Here is a 13,035-nt window from a genome sequence, read left to right as displayed (position 1 = left end):
TTCATAGTCTGTTCACAACTATAAACCCATATAGAACATACAAACTCATATGGAACTGAGACTATTATATTGGTGTCCCTAGCACCTAGGTCACCATTTTTGGTCTTCCCAAAAAAAGGCACAACAGATGTTTTTCATAAGGATCATGATGTCTACCTAGAGTAATAAGCTCTTTAAGGTCAGGAAGCATGGCCCATTAAACTGTAGTTCTAATATTGTTATTTTCACTGTTTTTATGGGAAACTTGATTCTAAATTCTATCTCTGAAATGCCAGAAACATTATCTATCCCAGAAAATGTTAAATCAGTTACTCAAAATGTAATCTGTAAATTAATGTCACTAGGCAAACTGTTTCCATTCACAAATTAAGAAACTGAAATTAAGACTTGAGAAACTTTTACAACAATTTAACAGTATCATACATCCAATAGTGAGATCAGTTTATTTTACAGAAGTAATAAGTCAACAAAAGACTGGAAATCAAAAACAAACAAAACATGGTCCTTTCAGCGCAGATGGTTTGAGACATACTGGTTAAATGCAAGATTATGAGATATCATACAAACTCAGCCATTACTGTTTCTTTGAGAAGAGGAATTCCAAATTTCAATTAATCAACTTAAAAAGTAACTTTGGGGGGGGGGGAGAGAAACTCTGGGAACATGGTTTGGTATCTACAAATTCCAACTCCCACCTAAAAGTATGGCATGCGCTTAGAATAAGGTGTAATGAGGAGATCTAGTTGACCCCTTCCACAAATGTCTTCAACCAAGGAAAAAGAGTAATGTTTTCTTTCCCTTCCTGATTCAACTTCTTCCATCTCTTCTGACCACTGGGTCCACATCTTACCTGGTTAACTGGATCAGAGAAGGGAAGAAAAAGAAACTTGTAAGTTTGGTCAGGCCTAGCTGAGGATAAGATCCACCTCAGATGACTAGAATAGCAGATAAAGTCTGGGTTCATCTATCTGACCTGTTCCCTGTGCTTATCTTTTCAGGAAGCAAGTAATATGGAAATAGGAAATTAGACAAGGAATTAGAAAATTTGAGATTCCAAGCACAAACATCTGACAGTTTAGAAGCAATCTGCAGAATGGGGTTAAGTAAATTCGTGACTTAACATTTTCAAACAAGAGTCAGGTAGGAACCTCAAAATTTAAGAATAGATCCCACAGAAGGAACAAAGTTTTATGATGGAAAGAGACCAAATGAGTATCTCTAATTTGTACATATTAATTTCATAATAGCAGGTATAAGGTTTTACTTCTAGGGTCACGACTATTATCTCAAAAGAGGACAAGTTTAATGATAAGCTATTTGGCATCTATAATGGTAGATGTTAACTATCAACTTTTATTAAATGTTTTATCCTGTGTTACATAAAGCTGAGGAATTAGTAACCACATGAAGCCCATTATTGTGGAATCCAGGGACTCATATGGTGCTCATGGGGATGGGAACACTTTGTAGTAAGAAGATAAAACTTGAAGGGGGAGGGGTGTCCACTACATATAAATGAATTGGCATCTAGAAGTATGATAGAGAAAACAAAGGAATTATTATAACCCAGATTACATTAAGAAGAAAATTTCAAAAAACTTGTTCTTGAACTCTTTGATTTTAAGGATCACACATAATAAGTAGCAACTGATGAGGCAGCTTCAGAAATAGGTAGGTAAAAAGAAATTTATGGCCAAGGTTCTGAAAAAAGAACTAAAATGCCATGAGGGAAAAGACACCAATTGGAAAATAATTTCAAAACTAATGTTCAAAACGGGGTAGTTGAAAAAGAGAAAAGAGGGGACTAATATCAGATCTTACTAATGGTAGAGAAAACATAAGACCAACTTAACAAGCAGTCTGAAGTTTTAAAGAATGCAGCTCAATCTACAAAAGAGGACAGGGAACAACCATTAATGTAATACTTCTATTTAAAACAATTTAATAAATTTTTAGGATAAAGATGAAAATTCTTAACGTCTACAAGGCTTTGTATAATCTAGCCATAGTCTTCTGCTCCAGCCTCATTTCATTACACTCTTGCCAGACTCTTTTGAGTTCCTCAAATGACAATATATTTTCTTTACCTAGAACCACCAGCCTGCTCACCTCATTTTATTCCTATATTCATTTTTCCAATCTCAGCTCATTTCTTCAGGGAAACTTTCCCTGACCTATACGTATTTCCAAAAGTTAGCTCTGCTTTACATACACTCACAGTTTCCTATACTTTCCTTTCACAGCAACTTATTTTATAATTATATGGTATGATTGTCTTTTTCAACCTAAAACTAAGCTCATCTGTTTGCTCACCATTACATATTCTAGGGCTTGGTATAGTGCCTGGGACATGGTAAACTAGGGAAATGGGAATCCCAGAAGAAACAAAAACCAAAAAATAGATTCAGATCCTGCATGGCACAGAAGATTTTTATAATTGGAGGGGGATCATTAAAGGTACTTTGCCCTGTCAACCTGCTAAGAACACAGACTTGAAAATATCCCTAGGAGAAATTCTTGTTTTGCTATTGAGAGGCAAGTGCCAATTTGGAAATCTTTCAGTCAGTGTAGATGCATTCAGAAGTCAGAAGTTATGACTAGAGAATTCTAAAATTGGTAGGATTGATGGCACAAGAAAGCCTTAGGATACTGATAGGTTGGAAAGCTAAGGAAAGGCAAGAGATTTATATTATAGGCCATATCCATGGTCAGTACGCACAATAAATTCAAAATTGTTACCAGGAACAAAAGCTTCAGGCTATAAGGTGCTAACTATACCAAACATTCTAGAAAGAAAATAAAAATGTCTTATATATAGTAGCAGCAAAAAGGGAAAGATAGATTCAGGAAAAATTTAGGATAATGGGTGCTACGTTTATAAATTCCTAAAATTTGCTAATTGCTTTGGAACTTTCAGAAGCAATTTTTCAAGAAAAGAAACAATGTGCACAGATGGTAGATCTTATTCTTTTATTTTATTCTTGAGTTTTAAAGTTACAAATGACAATTATGGTCATATATTAGAAAAACAAAAATTCATGTGCTGTCTCATTTTTCCTATCAGTTTCTTCCCCTAATTTTCTACAATTACCTGTGACTAATAAAATGGCTGTAGACCTAGATTATAAAACACATAAAAGATCCTAGAATACTAACTTCTTCTGCACAGGATATTATGAGTATTGCTTAGTTTGTACTCACTAAAATGTTTTAATGATTTCTGACATTTGGTTGTTCTTTTAGGCTGTAACACTGAAATTTTTATATATCTTGATATTCCCTAGGAAATTTGAGGAATGAAATACATTGGGCTTGGGAGTTGAGATATTACAACTTTGGAAGTGCTGAAAGAACATGAATTATAGTAGAAGACTCCCAGATTACAGCTGCTGAACAGATCCAGGATCCAATCAAACTAAATGAGATCCCTATGTTTGAAATTATTCAGAATCTCAGAATTCAGGAAAAGAATGATACCTATGTACATGATTTAGGACTCTAACTTCTGTAAGATAATGTCCTTGGACAATAAGGATTTCTTTTTCTCTCCTAAGAAATAATTTAACAATAGGTTTTACAAGCAAAGTTTTACAGAGTTGGCAATATATATTGGTGTCTAGGGTACTTCTTACAATTCTGTTTTAGTTGTTTAGTAGGATAATAAGATTATGCCTAATCTGAGATAGGAAATATATTGAAGTATCTTATTATAGGGTCTTGGGGTAAACCTAAAAATGAAGCAATTTCCCATGTGCCTCTGGGAGCAATATTGAGATATCTACAAAAGATCGTATAAGCTTGAAATGGTCAGTTCACTAGTCCCAGGTGGACTGTAAGGACGGAAAAAGTTGCCTTCTAAAATTACGAGAAGGAATTTTATATTGCCCTCTGATGTTTCTATGAGTTGGTTAACAACACTACAGTACTGGCCTAGCTGCTGACACTGGATTAAAGGAATAATATCTATTGGGGGAGTAATTGTTCAGAAGAAATTGGCTAGTATAACCTATTTCTCACAACACACACTATAAGGGAAAAACTAAAAAATTAATCAAAGCCAATGTCACATTGAGATAGTAGTAGGGTTTAGCAGCAATAAAGGCAGAACGCTGATAGGGAAGATGAAGAAAAGAGTGAAATTTTCTTTTCCTTCTTGCTTCATTCATCCTTCTCATTTGGACCCGGAAAGGCCTGGAGGGGAAACTAGTAAGATGGTCAGTACAAAAGATGCAGGAAAGTCAGATCTGGATCTCATTACAGTCTAGACCTTAAGGCCCTGAGGATTCCATGAGCTCTTTTAAGGGTAGATGAACAGACAAGAATTTAGAATAATATGCAAAGAATAGCGTCTGCATCCATTGAGAATATTCTCAGTCATCTCTTATAAGGTTCTTCTTGGACAGTAGTAGATAAGACTAGATAAAGATTTGGGATGTCATTTCCTAGAATGGAGTAGCACAGCTTATTTATAAGGTGGGAACTGCCTAGATCTGGAAACAAATTACACTTTGGTCCTACAAGATTGCAAGATAAAAAAGAAGTGAGATTTTCCAATCCAAATGACAACATCCCCCAATTCAAAAGCCAAACTTAAAATACAAGGATTGAAAATGATGTTTCAATAAAAGTCACTAAAACAATCAGAATCCATAAATGAGAATGCAATAGACCAGTATATATCCTAACCTAAACTGAAAACATGATTAAAAGGTTCAAGATAGAAAAACACATTTCGGTAATTTTTTCAACTCCATTTTTAAAAATCTGGTATTTTTAGTTCTGCATTTTCCATAAAAGTAGTCAATGAATGAACAAATACCACCCAAGCTCCTGTTTTTTTCCTTTAGAATAGTATTCAACTTTCTTTTGTATACATGTCAAAGAACAAATGGAAACATACTGTCTAGAATAGGCAGACATCTGACTAGTGAGAAAATTTAGGGATTAGTTTTGGGTATCACATTTGAAAACAGATAAGTAGATTTTGTCCACATGGGTCAAGTTTCTAAGACTAATAAGTAAGAAAACATTATGTAAATATAAAAGTTGGGGATATTTTGCTTCAAAGATTTAAATGAGGGAAAGGACAAGACGAATAAAAAAGAAAGCTTCTTTCATATTTGAAATTGATTATTTAAAAGAGATGTGATGCAGTGAAGCATCCACTCCAATACCCAGCACACAGCTGAGTCTGCTTCCCTTCTTAGATGAGGTTGTAGGATTAAGACCAACTGTAGAAGTTATAAAGAGCACTGTGACTGAAAATGCAAGAATTGTGAACAGAGATAAACAATAATGAAAACTGTCTTATAAAACAGTTACCCAACACTGGAGACTTTAAGCTGAGGCTTAAAGACTCTCTGCTAGTGATGCTGTAGAAGGATATCCTGATTTGTGTATGAATTGGGACCAACTGATCACTAAGGTTCCTTCTAACTCCTAATGATATCAAGGTCTTTCCTCCTTCCTCAAGTATATCTCTTAATGTAAACTGATAGGTTATCTTACCTATGAGATTCTTGCTCTCCTTTCATTTTCTCTACATTTGATAACATATCATCAACTTTAAATGTTTTCCTGGAAGAAACAGATAAACAAAATAATCACTTCTCAACTGGGAAAAACAAACAAGTTATAATTTATTTTCACTATAACCAAGATGGAAATCTGATTTTGATTTTTAGTGAGATAAATTATGGATGCTTAGCCACAACAATGAGTACTTCAGAGAAAGTATATGTTATAGTATAGCAGCTAAACTTTCAAGGCTCATCTAAAAAGCTAACTTTTACATGAGACTTTTTGTAATTATTTCCAACCCAGAGTGATTTCATTTGGTTTATATTTTGACATTCAGCCTCCTAGATAAGAAACTTGTATAAATATTCTATTTTCCTTACTAGATTCTTGCTCCTGTAGGCCAGAGATTTTTTTTTTTTTAAATAAAAATAAAAACCAAGAATGTTTGGCATAGTACATTATACTTGGTAGGTATTCAAGTATCTGCTGAACTGGGCTAAACAAATGCAAATTTGTTAAGAAACATATTTCTATAAGCAACCTGACAAATATGTACTGGAACCATCATATAAAGATGGATAAGCTACAAAACATATCTGAAGTTCACAAGACAATCTCAAAGATTACTACCAAAGCCTGATGTCATATGAAAGAAATGGTTGTCACTATCATCAAAAGACTGACATTTAGGGAACATACCCATCAAATCATAATACAATTATTAGTATTTAACTTGATAAGTTTAAGAGAAAAAAGTAAATTTTTTCCACAAAATAGAAACTTAAATTAAGAGTAGCCTCCCAAAACAATTAAAGAATGAATGGATTCTAAAACAAGCCTCATCTTACTTCTGAAAGTGGTCTACTATATATATCCTAGAGATAGAGGCCAAAAATCCAGACCCTCATATAATTCTTTAGTTGGAAACAAATGTTTCTCTTTATACTAATATATTCTCTTCAAATTTAGGACTTTAAAAGCTTAATTTATTCCACATTAGTTTACTACATTATAAAGCTTAAATGCAGATATCAGAAATGACAATTATGCTCATTCCTTAAAAAGCTACTGTATTAAACCACTATATAATAAAAACTTGTCAGCAGAGAAATGTTATGTAAATAAACTGCAGTAAAATACCAACAGGAAGAGTAGAGTTGATACAATCTATGTTTTAGATGAATAAAAATAGCCTTAAAAAAAAAGCTTCTCTCTGTACCTTTAGAATTACTGAAAACTTCAATATTAACATTTCATCCAACAGAGCTTTATAAGAGCTACTTTATGAAGGATGGCAATACATTTTCAATCTTCACAGACAGGAGAGAAGAGAGAAGAAAAATACAGGCTCTTCTAGGCTAATTACAAAGAACTTCACAGTACAAATAAGAAAGGTACTTTTAAGGCTATGTAGTTACTGGAATTCTTAAGAACAACATGTTTGTATTTATGCAATGATTAAGAAAGAAGAAAGGCAAGATTTTAAATCCAAATATTACAAAGTTGTGCACAGAAGTGCACAGAACTGAATAATTAACAAACATTTAAAATAGGTAAGATCATAAAGGTGGCCCAGCCTTGCTTAGTAAAAAAAACAAAACCAATCATCTAAGAAATTGCACAAAAAGAGACTCTTCCCCCAACACCAAGTATTTCTTTTCTTTAGAAATGTACTGGCACTCTAGCTCAGATTTAGCAAGGGAAACAGTCATCATCAAAAGATCACCAGAAAGGAGGATATTTTAAAATTCAAGTAATTTCAGGAAATTTTATTGGGAGAGTTCAGAATCAGCTCGCAAAAAATCTAGTAAAATGGATTCAATAAAAGATGCCTGTCTCTTCACTCATATTTCTATTGGTTCAGTATAGTGTGAGCCTACAGAATTTGAATGAAGTGAGACTAACGTACAAAGCCAGCTTAACAAATATACCAGAATATGTACAACTGAGTGAATGATTTCAAAGGTCTGACATGTTTATTCCAACATCGGATATGATAGTGTTCTTATACTGAAAAAGGAGATTCAAAAACATTTTGAGCAAGGGCATAGTACTGAACACAATTTTATAAAAGGAGTTCCAAAAACATTTGGAACAAAGGTCACAATCACTGGGTAAATACCATCTTCTAAAGCCACAAATACTTTGAAGAGGCAGCACTAATCTGAAGATAGATGTTGTGGAATAATCTGTTAAAAATTAGTCTTATCTTGCATAGGCTAGACATATAACAGGATAATTAAGTGATTACTATGCACTTCCATATGGGTAAAAAAACTAAGCGGGATTTATATATTTTTTGGCTGGCAAACTGCTTCAAAATTTCCCAAAGCCATTTTTTTTACTAAAGGATAATAAGAAAACCAGCTCCTACTACTAAGCTTTTACCCATTGGCAAACTACAGAAATGTATCCCATAATGAAATATCCAAATAGTCTTTAATAAATATGACAGAAAAATGAATCAAGATTTCAAATGAGTATTTTTATCCAATTATGGATTAATTCAAACATATTTTTAAATATAATTACTTTTAAGATTAAAATCAGATAGCATCCAATATACAGATCAACTAATCTTCTGTATTAAAACTTGTTTAAGAAAAAAGTTTACTACTACTTAAATTCTTCCAGTTTTATAGATCAGGAGTCAGTAAACTATGGCTTATGGGACAATAAGCCATACCTGTTTTTGTACAGTTCAGGAGGTAAGGATGGTTTTTACGGATAAATATTTGTATTCAATTTGATGACATGGAACAATAACTCTGAACCCCAATTAAATTAAATGTCATCTCCATCCCTCTCTTACCAAAAACAAAGGGTTCTACCCCCTTCTCACTAGTGGCCTTTATTATATATAATTGTACCCAATTATTATATTTTGAATTTCATCTATTAAAAATTTGTAGATATTTGTTTGCTCACGTTTTACAGAGTACCTGCATAATAACCTCAATTCTCCCTCCTCACCCACAAAGTAAAAAATATTATCTGGTCCTTTACAGAAAAAATCTGCTGTGCCCTGACACCGATCAAATAATGGAGTATACAGGTAAAGAGCTGACAAATCTAATTCTGCTGTCTAATTCATTACTTCTTTCCTACTTATTCAGGTGCTTGGCAAGTTTTACCAATCAAATGCAATACCCTTTTTAGATTCAAAAAGAATACATAGTTTCAACATCCCAATGCTTGAATATACACCTAGATACAACTACAAAGTTCATCTATCACTTGTTATAGAAAAAGTGGTTCCTACTTAGCAACCAGTAAGAGTCCTCAAAGGAGTTCAACGTTTATTCAGAGAGCTTAATGGTTTTTCTAAGTCAAGACTATAATATCAAAACTGAATGCTTAAAAGAAAGTTTCCTCCAATATTTAAACTTCATCACTTGATATATTCAACAAACATAATCTCCAATCTATGACAAGAAACTGGCATTCCACATTATTATTCATGATTAAGTGGTAAATTATCACAAAGCAAAAATAAGCTCTGTCCCAACCCCCTAGACTCTAAGAGATGATTAAGACCACTTGCTTTTACAAGAACACTCATCCTATTGACTTCAAAAAGTATTTACCCTTCAGTAAAATCATCACTTAAGATACAACATGAGGTGTGATTATTTCTCAATAAAAATATTTTTTTTAAAGAAGAAAAAAAAAAGATACAACATGAGAATTTGTGAACCTATCATTACAGGAAAGCATTCTTTATTGTTTGATATCTAACAAATATTCAAGAATTAACTGTTAAATAACTAGTGGTATAGGGTAAAAACATGAGTAAGTAAAATCATTTCATTTACTTCATTACTAAATCATTCCTATTAGGAAAAAACTTTGGGATATAAACTGGGATTTACAAACTGCTAATATTAAAAACCACTTTCCAACTAATTCAAACAATCACACTTCATTTCAGTTTTCCTATTTAATGCTTTATTAAAAATAGTACTTTAAAACAAAACTTTAACATGCTTTGATCAGCTTGAAATAAGATTCATAAAATGTACCTTTTGATGTTTGTTCTGGAGTTTCGATGAGACATATAAGTAAGAGTTCTGTGCAAAAATATTGGCTATAAAAAAAGTTTAAAATATTAAAATTAAATATAGGTGAAAACTAACAAAAATATATTGATGAATTTGCTTGATTACTTACTGCTATGAGATTTCGAGTTCGAAGAAATCTATAGATCTGTGTTGGTTCTAGGTACAGGAAACAAAATCCAAACATTATCAAAATTTACTTATTACTTATCAGAAAAACACCAACCCAGCTCATGTTATAACCAATATAACTTGATATACTGTTATGAAAATCGTGTACTAAATATTTACATTCAAAAAATTAGACTGCACATTAAAATCAAAATACAGCCAATCCATGGCATACATCCACAAAACTATCGATGTTGATTTTAAATTTACAATTCTCTACAATCTTTTTCTAAAAGTTCTCTACAATCTTACTCTGAAATTTCTAAGGTGGTAGTTGTCGAAACTAGTCTGTAGACAGAATTTTTAAGGGTAGCAATTAAATTCATTTAACTAATTTAAGTTCTTTATAACCCATCTCCATCCAAAAAAAAAAAGTAGCTGAATTCAGCATGAAGAATTACTTATTTCATGCCAAACAACAAGATGAAAATTTTTAACTGGTCATTTAAAAAATATATATCAGTCAACAAAAATGGAATGAAGTGGTATCCTAGATGTGCTAATACGGACATCCTGGAAGTCAGTCAATATTAAAGAGATTTCTTAGAGACACTAAATTTGATTGTAGCTAAAATTCTCAATATTTCTAATTAGTTTAAATTCATATTCTTTTGCTCAATGTAAATATTACCTTAATATGCAAACATATCTTTCTAGTGATCAACAGATGCTAAAAGTTTTTTTAATGTTGAGTTTAGTTAAAATTTAATTTGCTATGAAGGACGAAATATTTTAATATACCATAATATATAAATAAACTATTATGAACTATTATCATGTTCCTTTAAACAAAGCACTATCAAAATGAACCAAATAGAAATAGCTGTATTACATTAAAACATTTAAACTTCCCAGAAACTAAGATCCATATTAGAAAAGAATCAAGTTGTCTGTGACCAGATTTAGCTTTTAGTGACAGTTGACTTCCAGATGAACTCATCAGAAAGCCAACAGTTAAAACTTTATTAGAGCATTTGTCTTCTCTCAATATTGAGAAATAATTTTTTAAAATTTCCACTTAGTCTTCCAATAGTTAAATTTCAAATGTGGGTCATTTTAGAAAGGAGTACAAACATGTTTATTGGCACCACTGCCATTTAGTTCTCCACCATTTTTTCATTTAATCCTCTCTAGACTGCTGAAAGTAAATGAAATAAAAACAAAAATAACGTGAATCTCTCTCAAGCAGATTCAATAAAAACAGAAATTTCTTGTATTAAATGCCAATTAGAATTTCATGAAACACTAATGAGAGAGACTGAAGGAACAATGTAATACCACTTTCCAAGCACAGCTGATACCATGCCCTTAACATATGCCACGGTAAAATTGTAAATAAAGACATTCAGCGGCAGAACCGAGTTTATTCAAGTTTCTGTTAGATATTTATATTAGAGACCACCCCAATTATAACATCCTCCCAAAAGGAAAACACTCAGGATATAACATTCATTAAAGAACACAGTTAGGATTATTCATAATCATGATTTTTTAAAAAAATAAATGCTATTGTTTGTTTCACAGACACCATACTCCCTTTTCCAAATAACTCATAGTTTCGCCCTGGAAACAGACCTTAAAAACAGAAATCGACTAAGTATTTGCTCCGGTATTAAAACAAGCACAAGGAGGATTCCACAGTTGCCTCCAGAGAACTAATATTCTTAAACACTACCTGTCTCAGTCTATGTATCCATAAAATGGGTTGATAGATTTGAAAAGCTTAAATAATCAAAAAGGTGCCATGTTAATATCCAGCACCAAGATAGTGCGAACGCATTTCAGACTGATCTCTTCACCGGTTTAATTTTGCTCCTCAAATCGAAACCCTCGTACTTCTAGGGTAAGAAGGACATGAAAGAAAACAAGAACTAGTTTTGGGATCTGACTGCATCCTCAATTCAACCGTAATCTCATCTAAAAGAAACCTGCTCGAAAGGTGGGGCCCCACTGCCTAACCTCCTGTGGAAATCTTCGGAGAACCCAGAACTAGTCCGGACTCTCCACCTCCCCAAAAGGCCCTACACTTCTGGTCCCCTTAAACCGTAATCCCTAAAGGGAGAATATCCCCCTCCAATCCCAAATCAAGTCGACTCCTGGAGAGGAACGGGGGCCCGGCAAGTACGTCCCATCTCCTTAAATGCTAAAATAGGTACATACTTCTGCCCTCAAAGCTTCGTACACACTCACTCTCAAAGGCCTGGAGGAAAAGCTCGTGGTCAGCCTGGACGTGCTCCATTTTCGGCTTCTTCACCGGTAACACCGCGGCCCCCGCCGCCGCCGCCGCCGCCGCCGCGGAGGAGGAGGAGGAGGAGGCCGAGTAACTGCCGCCGCCTCCACAGCCTCCGCCGCTGGATTTGCCGCCCGAAGCCGTCGCCGCCGCCACCGCCGCCGAACCCCCGAAGCTGCCTCCCCCGGACCCCGCGCTGGGCCCCGAGCCGCCCCCTCCCCCACCGCCGTGCTTCTGAGGCGCCATCGCGGTTCCTGCCTCCTCCCCCCGCCAGCTACCCGCCGGGCGGCCCCGGAGAGTAAGCGCCTGCAATACCAACCGCTCGCCCCAGCAGGCTCCGGCGGACCGAGGGGGGAAGGAGGAGTGAGGGGAGGAGAGGGGAAGGGAAGGGAGGAGGAGAGGAGGGAAGGAGGGAGGAAAAAAAAAAAGTGTCTCCTCCTTACAGCCCCGCTCCACTCCGGAGGCCGCTCACCCTACCCTGGCCTCGCTCCGCCCACTTCCCCGCCCGGTGCCCTGATTGGACGACGGGAGCGCGCGCCGCCCGGCCGCCCAGCCTGTTGGCCCGTGCATTTCCCCGTCAGTCACGCGGAGGCGCTTCTCGCGGAGGCCTGGCTTGGTTGGCCCGTGCGCGCTGCCGATCGCGGGCCCGGCCGCTTCTTTGAACTGAATTCGCGGGAAAATTAGGGGTCGGAGCGGCCTTCCTGCTGGCCCCGGTGCATTGTGGGGAGAGAGGGACCCAGCGAGCTGTTTAGGGAACCGTTTCTCGCCTTCCTCGCTTCGGCACTCACCGCCCCTAGGGGGGTGCAAGACCCTTGTAGAGAGGCGGGCTTCTGAGGGCAAGGCGTCTGTTAAGTGAACTGAGATCCATCGCGGCTCCTCGAGTCTCTAACTTCACAGGAAGGGCTGCCGAGCCTATGATTGGGGTCGTTTCTCATCTGAGAGACCCCAGGGCTGCGGTCGCGTTCCCTGTCCCCTCGTCACCACGTGCCTAAAACCACCTATGCCGAATCCCAACCAGCATAACCCTTGAGAGGACTAGGTGCAGCCAAAGGGTTG

The 13,035-nt window shown here is 35.8% G+C and overlaps 1 protein-coding gene across 2 annotated transcripts in view; it reads right to left on the bottom strand.

The window, feature by feature from the left end:
- SUZ12 (SUZ12 polycomb repressive complex 2 subunit) overlaps positions 1 to 12,462 on the bottom strand; it is a 57,052-nt gene extending 44,590 nt beyond the window's left edge. Inside the window, exons 1-4 of one of the 2 annotated variants that reach the window (XM_077165268.1) lie at positions 11,940 to 12,462; positions 9,691 to 9,737; positions 9,543 to 9,607; positions 5,509 to 5,577 (exon numbers count right to left, since the gene is read on the bottom strand). In XM_077165268.1, the coding sequence (XP_077021383.1) occupies positions 5,509 to 5,577; positions 9,543 to 9,607; positions 9,691 to 9,737; positions 11,940 to 12,225 (467 nt within the window). In that variant the 5' untranslated portion in view covers positions 12,226 to 12,462. The remainder of the gene's footprint in view (positions 1 to 5,508; positions 5,578 to 9,542; positions 9,608 to 9,690; positions 9,738 to 11,939) is intronic. The other variant, XM_077165269.1, reaches the window with a different exon arrangement.
- Positions 12,463 to 13,035: the final 573 nt, after the last annotated feature.

Source organism: Tamandua tetradactyla, chromosome 6 (genome assembly GCF_023851605.1).
Source record: "Tamandua tetradactyla isolate mTamTet1 chromosome 6, mTamTet1.pri, whole genome shotgun sequence".
Lineage (NCBI taxonomy): Eukaryota > Metazoa > Chordata > Mammalia > Pilosa > Myrmecophagidae > Tamandua > Tamandua tetradactyla.
The sequence above is the reverse complement of the archived record's forward strand: the minus strand, read 5'-3'. Positions and strand labels throughout refer to the sequence as shown.